Genomic DNA, 12,318 nt, shown 5'->3' with positions numbered 1-12,318 from the left:
TATTCAGCTTTAGCAGTATGTTACGTATCAGTAGTGTTTTATGAAGAAATTGTGACTTACGTGGGTTAAGTTTTGTATTTGGAATGATTTAATAAAATGCTGAATACTGTACACACGGGTGTTGTGTGTGTTTATTGTCTGATGCAGGATGTCCATCTGACCTACAGACACCTTGAGGGTCAGTAGGACTTTACTGACGTGGAGGAGATCAGCACTGCTGAGTCCACACTGGTGGGTTCAACAGTGACACAGATTGCTCTCCATGCTTGTTTTTTAATTGTACTAGCTGTTGCTGGAAGAGTTGGATAGCACACTCATACCACTAGATGTCACTGTGGCACCAGACAGGAAGAGTCAAACTAAAGGGGGCGCTCTGGATCTAGCATGGTCACTAACTGTGCAAGTCAGTTTATACAGAAACAAACTACAGAATAAATGAGATGCATAGTGTGTCCCTCTGCCAGAAATAATGAGCAGGTAACTCTTCTGTAAGTTAAATATTCTGCTATAGTTATAGTAAAAACAACTTCTGCTTATATTTAGAGTACAAAAGATGAATAAAATAAACAGTGGCCTAATACACACCTAAACCAATAAGTAACATACATTACTTTTGGCATATGGCCAGTTACTTCTATCTAATAACACACTGTATATCACTGCCTGAATGTCTGACAACCTTTGATTGTGAATGAAAACATTTTAGCAGCAAGACAGCTTTCCCACTCGTAACTTGAACGTTATTTTTTGTTTTTAACCAATTTCATGCTGTGGAGAAACTTTTTTTTGCGGTGCTGCTTTAATTCTAAGAGGATTAGTTACAAGGCCAGAGTGAAAACTAAATGTTCTGTGGTACTGGTAATCCACATTATTTTACTGGTTTTCACTGCAACCGGCTGCTGCTGTGGAAAATAAATGGTTAAGGAAAGATGGGTGTCTTTGCCAGACAACACATAACCGTCTGAGTGATTTATACATTTTATCAAATGCACTTTAAATGATGCTGCCTGCACGGAGAATATCGTCATTATGACAGGGACGTACTGTAGATGTTATTTGGTTTACTGGAAATAAACACCTCCTTGTGATGTCTTAGTCAGTTAGATGCCTCATTCCCACTGCAGCACAGACGTTTATTCCAGGACTAAGCCATAAAAACAGACTGAGGACTGTTTATTTACAAGCTCGTAATTTCCTGTGGGATAAAGATGTGTAGTAAAAGTTGTCCGATAATCAGACTGACTCACTGAAATTACAACACAGAAAAGATCGAATGGAAGATCCAAGGCTACACAACAACTACAGTGGTTCTAACATCCATCATCTGAACCAGCTTTGTCCTGCAGTGCAGGGTCACAGGTGGTTCTAACGTCAAAATAAAAAGTAATGAAACACACCATAGGTCATTTCAGACCTCAGTTTATATAATTTAATAAAGCATGTACACTGTGTATTTGTAATTTTACACGCCATAACCGCACACACACAGAACTTCAAATTGTTGATAATAAAGAGGAAGCAGACAAACTCTTCTCCTGTTTGATGGATTAAATTAAATTGCCCTGTTTGTTACTTTTAATCAAAATGTATTTGTGACTCTAGTTCTTGATGTCTTGGCGAACTCCTACAGTCTGACACACTGGTGTGAAATTAACCAATCATTGCTGGTTTTGTGAACATCTGTATAGAACTTCTATATTAGGACAAAGTGCTCTTGGGCAAAAACAATCGGGTGTGTGTCTGTGTGGAGATGGTGTGGTTCAACATGCAGAGGCGGTCGGAGGAGGTGGCCATCCATCACATAGTTTACTCTCTACGTCTTTCCTCCACCTCCTCTTTTCTTATTTCAACTTCTCCCACCAGCTCTGCAGGACTGTGTGCAACTGTGTGAGTGTTATGGAAAGTGTTGCTGGGATACAGGTATAGAGAGGGTGCAGACATAAACACTGGAGAGGCTCCGTGTTGAGCTGTATTGTAACGGGGCCATCGTTCAGTTCTCTGCCGCTGACACGGTTCTCCATTCGTTTTTTTTGGAAGCTACAGCAGGCTGTCCAATGACTCATCCCAACACACACACACACAAACGTTGCACATGGATTGGAAGGATGCATGTTTGTGGCCGCACATGTAGCACTGCTCTCACATGTGTGTATGTGTGTTGTGAGGCCACTTTGTGCTGTATGAAAGCATACAATCATGCCACCCTTCAGCACCATTAACAATCTACGGCCCGTCTCCCATTGTCAAAGAGATGACTCAGAGCATCATTCTGCAGCAGCTGCACCACGGCCTTGACTGCTCAGTAACAGATGGAGAAGGAAGAAAGAAGGAGGCGGGGAGGAGGGACGTCCTGTATGCGACAGAACTGACTGTAAGACAACCTGGTAGTGGTGTTAGGATAGTGAGTTGTTATGTCAACGATCACCTGCAGCCCCATGCGTATGCCCTGACTTCTACATTACACACACACACACACAGAAACCAATTTCTTTGTTTATTGGGAAACAGAAAGCAGTACGTTCCACTTATTGTTGGATTTGTAACACAGACAGTGATGGTGCAGGCTTAAGATGCCACCTCACATCTTAAAATATTTCCAGTTCTACATTAAGCTGGTACTTTCATGCAGAAGAGAATAACAGAAAACTCTGGGCCACAAAAACGGATTGAATCATGAGGGAAGATGAAACTGCTACTGAACTGACAAGAGTCTGGGGGAGACAGTTTGTAATAAATTAAGTGAACAAGCTGCATAAATATGTGATTAGCATGGGACCTCCACCCAATTTAATTAAGTGTTCACAGGATCTATTTACCTATTAATCAAGCTCAGCCCTCTCTTGTAAGTAAAACAAAAATAAGCTAATGTAAATGTGTTTGTTTTTTGAATAATGAGTACAGTCCTCTCTGACACAGAACCTCCAGGGGTTTGTTTGATTTTTCTGTCGTTTTTACACATGTTTACAAGGATCGATTGATAACTTTGTGGCCTAAGGTCAAAGGAGATAAGTTGCACAGAGGCTGTTGGATTCTGTACAAGTTGTAAAGACCCTTTGTGATTTGTGACAGAGGCCCATATATAAATACAACTGAATCAACGTGTGTGTGTGTGTGTGTGTGTGTGTTTGTCTACATCATAGCGTTCGTCTCCCCCTCCTCAGTCAGGCCTTTCTTTTTGCCTCCTTTATTCGAGCATTTGATCACAACAATGAAGATGATAACTGCAACAAGAGGAGAGCACAGTGCAGTTATTCCACAACACAAAACTCTAACGGTCAGATAACAGGCTTTACATGGTGTTTGTAAGACTTACCACACAATCCCAGAATGCTGGCTAGCAACCCAATGGTGCCTCCAAGTCCCATTTTGAATCCAACAGCATCTGGTGCCATGTAGCAGTATCCCAGCTCTGTGCAGTTACACACTTGCACTGGAGAGTAGAAGGGAAACACCCGTCATTGAGACGCCACACAGCAAGAGCAGCTTTGACACAATTAGAACACAACTCCTTAACTGCCAGTCAGTGTTCCTGGTGGCAGGATGAACTGATAAACTCACCTGTAAATAAATGTGTGACTCCCATTCCTGCATTGTCTTTAATGCTGATGGGAAGTTTGAAGGTTTTATCCTCAGTGGTTTTTTTCTTCAGGCGCAGTTCAGCTGTTGAATCTACACAATAAACGATGAGACACAATAATAAATGTTGCAGTCCGATCATAGAATTTGCATTTCTGCATCCTTGTTTTTTTGCCATGATATTTTACACATTTACCATCCACCATCTGCAGATCCCAGTTGGGGGACTTCTTGCCGTGGGCAAAGGTGAAAGTGAATGGTTGGGAGAAGGGGGCGCTGTCGCTATCTTGGGCCTTGACGAGAACAGGTTTGGGATTTTGGATGCAGATGAAGGCCTGGTCCTCGATCAGTTTGGGGACGTTGTCGTTCACATCCAGAAGCCTCACATGCACGACACGCTCAGACGACATCTCCGGGTTTTCTTTAGAGGTAAGTCAGTGAAAGTGGTGGTCATATAAAAGCTAAGAGTGGTCAGACTCTCAAAGTCTCATATTTTAAGAGCTTTATCACAAACTGTGATTCAGACTACGTGATAACTGCTCAGCTGTGTCTGTGTATATTATTTCACCCTTCTCATAGGCAGTGACAGTGACATCCAAAGTCTCCTGTATCTCTCTGTCCAGCTGTGTTTTGGTCCTGATCTGTCCTGTGGCAGCATCGATCTCTAGCCAGCCGCGAGTGTCGCCGTCCATCTTAAAACTGCACACAGACACACAATCATCAAAGCCGCACGCTCAGCTGGAAGATGTTGTAAATCATCCATGACACAGCAGCAGATGCTGAACTCTTGGCCAGGGCGAAACAATGGTAGTCAAAGCAAATCAATAGTCTTGTGGGGTTTTTTGTGCACATGATGGTCTCAGCTACTGAAACCCTGAACAAACAGCTAGTGCTGATCCAGTGGAACGATGCATAAGCTATAAAAGGTGTGCATGTGGTGCGTACATGTTCCTTCTACTATCATAGAGTACATCTTGTTAGAACGGCTGATGATGTTCAAAAGAACATGGACACAGCATTCGGTAAATGCACATAAAAAAGATCCTTATCAGTCGAGACAGAACATTCTATAGTGTAGTGTAGTTTGGCCTCATAAGGTGCTTCACAAATCATTTTTATCAGCAGGGCCCACATATGAAATGTTTTATTTTAAAGGATGAGGCCAAAACAGCACAAGACAGTGTCTGTTATGACATTAATTTACCTGATCTCTTTGCCCTCTGGGTCCTTTGCCTCCACTGTGAGCAGCACTGATCCTTTGGTGGTGTTTTCAGGCACAGTCACATCCAGGATGTCCAGGCTGAACTCTGGGGCCTCGTCCACATTGGTGACAGACACAGAGACGAAGGCAGTGGAATCGCTGCCGTACTCCAGACCTTTCATCAGAGGCTCAGGGTTGCGAGCATCAATCTGGAGTTTGTAGGTGGGAAAAGACTCAAAGTCCAGAGGCTGTAGGGGGGAGATTAGAGTTAATAAGGGTCTTTTTACTCTGACAATACGCAGACAAGATCAATAAAAAATAACATTTGTTTGATCAGATAAGTACAAAAATCAAGTGCATAATTGATGTGTGTGTATAAGTGGGAGAGAAGGCAGCACCTTAGCTATGACCAGATGACCAACACCTTTGCCATCAGTTTCCACTGCAAAGACTTCCTCATCGTTGCCGGCAGAGATGTGGAACTCGATGAGGGAGCTGCCGCTGTCGGGGTCGTCTGCGTCTGATGCTCTGATGGTCACCACTGTGAGTCCCACAGGAGCGTCCTCTGCCAGAGTATGGCTGCCGTACTACACACACACAGTTCGAATCTTAGTCAAACAGCATCAGAAATAACAGAATGTTTTTGAAGAACTGATTTACTCACCTCAGTCTTCTCAAATACAGGCAGCTCGTTGTTCACGTCTATCACCTTGATGAGGACCTTACACTCTGTGTTGAAATCTGTGAGACAGGGGCCATGAGTACCTCATCCTGAAGCAAACCGACATACACGTGACTTTTCATACATTATGTATTTTACCTGAGTCGCTGACTCGAACAATGATATTGTAGATCTGCTCGTCTTTGCGCCGAAGCATGCGCAAAGCCTGAATTCTTCCAAAATCATCAATGGAAAAGGCGTTGGGGGACGTGGCTGGATGTTGGGACACGATGGCATAAGTCAGCTGAGCGTTCAGCGTCCCGGCCTGATCATCATCGTGAGCTGTCAGATTACCAACCAGGCTGCCTGAAATAACAACACACTCACATTCATTCTGAAACTTCCAAATATCCTATAACTTAATCAGTATTGACTTAAATATATTGATATTGATCATTATCAGATCCACATGTTTGTTGCTCCTGGAAATACATGTATGTGAGATTTTACAAAACTACCTTAGAAATGAAAATGACATCATTTTGTGAAATAGATGATCACTGAGTAGAGTCTTTTGTAGGGTGAAGGATTTCTCCTTTCTGGTTATTCCTGATCTGAACATAGTTATGTGACAGTCACACTCATACTGTATATCTTACCTACAGGCTCGTCCTCCTGCACCTCAAACACACTCTCCTCTTGTCCACACACTGGTGCGTTGTCATTTACATCCTCCACCAGGACTTGAATCTCCATGGGTGGGTCCACATCTCTGTCATGGTTATCCTTTGCAAACACCACCAGGATGTACTGAAATAGAACCAACAGAGGTTCAAGAATCATCTAACAAGTAAAATAATGTACAAGTCTTTAATTTTGCACTGAGAAACTTCTTAAGCAAAATACAAAAGGTGTCATCTACCATGTCCTTGTCTTCTCTGTCCAGCTCCTCTGTCAGCAGTATATCTCCATTTTCTCTGATCTGGAAGGGAAATTTCAGCTCTCGCTCTTTTTGCACTACTTTATAGATGGCATCGGGGTCATTAGACTGGACCTGGATACAGAGAGAAAGAGAATGAGAGGGAGAGAGAGAGAGGGAGACCCAGAGCAGGTTGGTCAGTCACAGGGTATTATGCCGGTGCAGTAAAAATAAAAATTGTTCACACCTTTGCAATGACCCGAGGGTACTGTCCCTTTATGTGCTCTTTAATAATAATCGGTCCAGGATTCACCCACTGGTTTTGCTGCACCACAATGTGCACTCTGGTGTTTCCACTCAGTGCAGTCTCAGAAGCTCCAGCCAGGTCCTGCACTCGCACAAACAAGGTGTAGTCTGGGTCCTCTAGGGGGTTCACATTCCGCCTCCTCATCTCTGACAACACAGGAGGGAAAATGAAGATCAGAGCCAGTGCTGCCATCATCAAATCATTCCAGCTGTAATTTGTAAAAAGCCAAGTCTCATGGATTAACCACTCACCCTGCCCGAACTCATCAACTCAACACCCAATAAATTACACTACCAGCGCTAATCGCTGAAAGGGTTTCCTTCATTAGAGTCTGTGTTTGTCTACATTAACAACACCCACCATTCAGCGTCATCACGTGCTCAAATTTTTAAGCTGGACACAATCACACAGCACACGTGTCGACATAAACTGTGTTTTTGTCTTGTTTATCAAACTTTGGATAATTTTTGTTTTAATTCTTTCTGAATCATACAACTTTTTTTTAATCCACCCATCCATCATCTGAACCTGCTTTGTCTTGCAGTGCAGAGTCACGGGACTACTTTTAAATCATTTATTTAATTCACTGCTGTCAAATACCAAAACAGTCTGATTCCAAGAGTGCAAATTGCTTTAACCACAGACACCTCTGGAAACAAACCTGCTCTCTCCACACAGGTGAAGAAGGGGTTTTCTTCGAAGGGGATCTTCGGCGCCGAGCAGTAGTCATTAAACTTCTTCTTCAGTGCATCAACGGTATGTTCTTCTCCTCTGCCATACTGGATGCCTCCTCTGGCCCTCAGTGTCAGTGCCCCTGTTAAGACACATGTCAAATGCAACTAACACGTCTTAATAGGTCTTAAGAGGTGGTCGCAGTAATCACTGATCAACATCACGCGACACATTGAGGCAATCTGCCTCCAATCAGAATTAATCTTGAGCACACAGATGAGCTGTGTAAGCTGGATTTACAGTGGCGCTATACTGCCAGATTACAGGCAGAGATGGGCAGATTATAGACTTTTCCCACGGACGCAGCACCTAGTTCTGGACATCTATGTCTGGCCTCATGTCTGTGTGTTCATTCATGTGTGGACAGGTCAATGTGCGTATGTGTGTGTGTTACCCTGTTCTGTGGTGGAGACCTCTCCAGTGTTGGGGTCAATCTGGAAGAGGAGGATGTTGTTTTTGTTGGGGATCTGGCTAACCAGGGTGTATCTTAGTTGAGCGTTGGGAGAGTCTGGGTCGTCTTGATCCAACGCAAACACTCGAGTAAACGGGACGCCTGGAACAACAAAACCAATGTGAAACTCTGGCCACAGTGAGAAGGTGTTATAATGACATAAATATAGAAATATAAAAATACCGCTCAAACCAACACATGTCAGTGAGCAACACACTGGATGTACTTCATTCTATCACCATGCACATTCCACAGTATAACAGTGTTAGACAGACAGATAGACGAGTTTCCAGCCTTGACTACAGCCATCGTTTCCAACTGTGTCATTTAAAACACACACACCTGCTGGGCGGTTTTCTCGCACCATAGCTGCATAGCTACTCTGGTTGAAGTACGGAGCATTGTTGTTTATGTCCAAAACATTTATAGTCACAGAAATTGGACCATCCACTACTTCATTATCTGCCATCGCCTTCACCTGGATACAGAAATACATACACAAACAGTGTAGTGCATGTAGACAATTTCAGACTATTTACAGGGACAGAGAGACTGTGTTACCTGGAGAAGGTAATAGGGCACTCGAGACCAGTCCAGAGGTCTCTCCAGGTAAAGCCACCCATCACTCGAAATCTTAATGTCTTCTACTTCTTTACCCTCCCCACTCAGCAGGAAACCATTAATGTGTGGATGTGTCACCTGAAACTAAGGACAGAGCAAAAAGATTTGACCACCATGACAGTTAGCACAGGAAAATGTGTGTGCGTTTACACTGGATGCATATGATTCTCTATATGTATTCATTTCTCTCTCTCACACACACAAACATGCCCACAAGGAAAAGAGCAGCAGCATCTTCAGCAACAATTGTGGAAGTGGGGAACTTCTGCCCATCCACACAATACTTCAGCCATTTAGTCCAGGCCAAGCAGGGCCCCCTGAAGGCTGGCAAACTATAGTACTACTACTATAGTTAACATAATAACTTAGCTAGCAGAGCTGGCTAGTGTGTCCAGGCAGCTCTACTGGCCATGACCAAGTTGATTACAATATTACCCCATTTTGGGCATCACTATTGAAATATACATGGTCATAAATGTTTTATAAATAGTCATAATTTTTTTACACACAGTGTAGTTTTTGTCCACTGATGTGCTGAATTTATTACCTGATACACAGGGTAGGGCACCAGCGTCCCCTCTGGCACATCCAGCACTGTGTTCTCAAAAGGGCCCTTCTTCTCCTCCAGATCCTTCCCAGCAGCCTATCACAGCACAGTCACTGAGGTTAAAGGTCATCTCATATAGTATAGTCTGAGGTAAGGTTAAACACACTCATGCAAACATCACTGTGAAGCACTGTGAGGGCTTCACTTTTTTTTCAGCCAAGTTATTTATTGAACCAAAATTACATGACAATGGCAGATTCTTATATTCCTCTACAGGATGTGAGGCCAAAGTCTACCTCATTGCAGGCACACTTCACTCCTTCTTGTAGAGATTTAAATAAGCACTCTTTGGTTACTCACTTAACACTAAGAAAATGGCTCAGCTGTTGCACACATTTCATTAACCTTGCAGGCATGTCCTGTATGTTCTAAACCTGTTCCAGGTACAGAAATACATCTCACCATTAATCAGCACTGATGGTTTCACAGATCCTTTCACAGGTTCATGTCTTTGAGTGTGTTTTATGAATATGCATTGAAGGACAGCAGTGGCAGTGCTATGTACTCACAATGCTGAGCAGGAATGGGAGCAGCAACAGACGCACCACAGGTGTCATTATCACAGTCTGGGAAGAATGAGGAAGAGTTAGAAAAAAGAAGGGTGAAGAGTAGTGTTACTTTCTCCATTCAGCACAAAGTGTTTTTGACCCAGCAACCACACGAATAAAACGTGTCCTTGAAGCCACACACGTGCGTGCTATCTTTCCTTTAGCTGCACACTTTGAGCTGAATAAGGACTTGGAGTACTTCTATGTGTGACTCCACCTTTACCACCAGGGGAACCACCCCCACCTGAGCAACCCAGACAAACTGAAAGCCAGCGCTTTAATGGGGCCTGGGTGTGAATATAACACAGGCAGGTACCCACAGGTCAGCGTGAAGTGTGTAACCCTTGTATCAGAGTAACATTATAGCCTTGAGTGTGTTTGAAGAGTGACCCATTATTCCTTTACTGATGTCCAAAAACATATAGAGGATCCATGATCTATTTAAATGCTGCTTTAAATGAACATGCCTTTAAACACATGAGAGGAATGTGTTAACTAAAGTTAACATTGTCACAGTAACAAGTACATAAAACTAAACAAAAACAATTGCTTCGTAGATAAAGGAGGATTCTGTTGTAGATCTGGATTTGTGCTAAGAGCTGCTAAAAGAAAAAGGGTAAGGTCAACTGGTTAAGTGAAGGTGACATTGAGTCGACCTTTTATATATCAGTGCACACATTTAATGTCGCAACCATTAATTTACACTCCTCTGTGGTGGAACAATGACTTTACCTAAATGTTTTTCTGCACTTTATTAGCATTTCTGCTTCCACACAGAATTTAATATATTCAACTGGTAAGTCGCTCAACAGCATAATCAATTTCCAGAGTAGCACCATCAATGATTTAACTCACTTCTAGTGGTGGAGATTATTAGTTTAGTTTAGTTTAAACTGCAACTGTGAAAGGTGGAACCAGCTAAAGACCTTTGCCTTCTCCTTTTAGTGACTACACCACCGCTGTCAGCAGCTGTAACTCTAAATGTATTGCCCAATATGATAATTTCCTCTCAGGTGTTTAGAAAGACTCAGGAAGCTTCAAAGAAGTTGAAGCTGGTAATTGGAAACACCTTAAGACCCCACCAAAGTCAAGTCAAGATCACTGCATTCCTACAATAACCTGAAAGCATCTGACACATCTGTCACACAAACAGTCAAACAAACTCAGAAAGTCCAGTTTGTTTCTCCTCACACCTCAGAAACATTCTCCTAATTCTCAATAAATCCCACAAACTGGAAGAGAGGAGAGCGAGGCGACTTACCTGTCCGGAGAGATCGAGTGAGTCACTCATCAGAATGATCTGAGCAGCTCCATCCTATCTGGTAAAACGTTAACCCAAGTAGTAACCAGAATGTTTTATTGGATCTAATGATTGCCTAATCACCCTGCCCTCATGTCGAGCCAGCCAATCGGGGTGTAGCTGACAAGAGATGCAGACAGGCAGAGCAGGACAACAGTATATAATGCAGTACTATAAAGGACAAATCTATTAACACTAGTCACTTATTTTACATTGAAACACAAGTGACTGTAGATGTGTGTGCGTTATTGTGTCAAAGCAGCTGAAGAATTCCCACCAGGAACATGTCAGTAATATTTATACAGTGTGTGTGTCTGTGTGTGAACAGTGGAGAAACAGAAACCTTGGTGAATCTGCTGTTAAGTGTTTAAGTTTCTTATTTCCCCTCAGACTTTGACCTCTGCTCCTCTGCACTGTTTCCTGTCAGATTTTCCATTAGCTGCCTGATAAGGAGTGGTGTGTAGACAATAGGACTAACAGCCTGCTCAGGCAATCCATTGCTTTATAAGAATGCAAAGCTTCGAGGTCATCCGGGTGATTCAACAGGTCAAAACACACACAAAACTGTTGAACAGCAGGTCATGACCTTGGCTGCTGTTAACTTTCACACCTGTACAGAATTTAAACTACAGTGGCAAAACTGATCTCAAGGAGGATGTCACTGAATTTATATCCTCATGATCAGGAGCTAACCCTTTTCTGTATTGTGCATCCTGATGCACATGCTGCCATGTTGGGCTAAAGAAAGCTGCTTGGAAACAGAGAGTTGTGTGAGCTATAGAGGAACAGGCTGTGAGTGAGTCACTGTTTCACAGGCCCACCATTTAATCAGAACCTCTGACTGTAGTGTTGGTAGTTCCACAGCTGAAGCCATGAATTCAGATGTAAGTGACTTCATTGTGTAAGGCACAAGTTCATTCGTATGTGTACATTGATACTCTGTGCAGGCAGGTTTCAGTTCTGGCCAGAATGCATCAACACCATCTGCTCGGTGCTCCCTGAACTCAACATACACACACATGTGTGAATGTTACCTTGGAAACACATTTTCCTGCATTCTGTTCCCTTTTTGGTGACAGAATTGAGTTTAGGATCTGAGCTTGATATTCAGTGTCACACTGTGACCTCAATCTCTGAGCAGTCAAATAAGCTGACACATGCACACAGACATGACTTCAGAGGACATTTCACAGATTTAAGCTTCTATCTCACAGCCTAGTCAAAGCAGGACTACTACACCAAGTCTGTGAGGAAGGTAGGAGGAACACCTGTTACTATCACATCTTTAAACCATTTACAAAGCCGAGAGCAGAGGAGAGTGTCATACTTCTGAAAGAAGTCTACACTGAGCAGCATTGAGCCTTTTTTTGGACTCCTTTCCACACAGAGAAGGCC

The 12,318-nt window shown here is 42.9% G+C and overlaps 1 protein-coding gene across 1 annotated transcript; it reads right to left on the bottom strand.

The window, feature by feature from the left end:
• Positions 1-2,481: 2,481 nt before the first annotated feature.
• On the bottom strand, positions 2,482-10,963 carry cdh17 (cadherin 17, LI cadherin (liver-intestine)). Its single transcript, XM_028425514.1, has 19 exons — positions 10,885-10,963; positions 9,585-9,641; positions 9,016-9,111; positions 8,409-8,552; positions 8,190-8,325; positions 7,791-7,949; positions 7,326-7,478; positions 6,605-6,810; positions 6,361-6,492; positions 6,098-6,248; positions 5,598-5,804; positions 5,442-5,518; positions 5,176-5,364; positions 4,781-5,025; positions 4,145-4,275; positions 3,773-3,997; positions 3,559-3,669; positions 3,314-3,430; positions 2,482-3,221 (listed from the first exon to the last, which is right to left on the bottom strand). The coding sequence occupies exons 1-19, from the start codon at positions 10,912-10,914 to the stop codon at positions 3,130-3,132; spliced, it is 2,658 nt and encodes an 885-aa protein (XP_028281315.1). The 5' UTR covers positions 10,915-10,963; the 3' UTR covers positions 2,482-3,129.
• Positions 10,964-12,318: the final 1,355 nt, after the last annotated feature.

Source organism: Parambassis ranga, chromosome 16, assembly GCF_900634625.1.
Source record: "Parambassis ranga chromosome 16, fParRan2.1, whole genome shotgun sequence".
Lineage (NCBI taxonomy): Eukaryota > Metazoa > Chordata > Actinopteri > Ambassidae > Parambassis > Parambassis ranga.
This window is presented reverse-complemented; position numbering and strand designations above follow the sequence as displayed.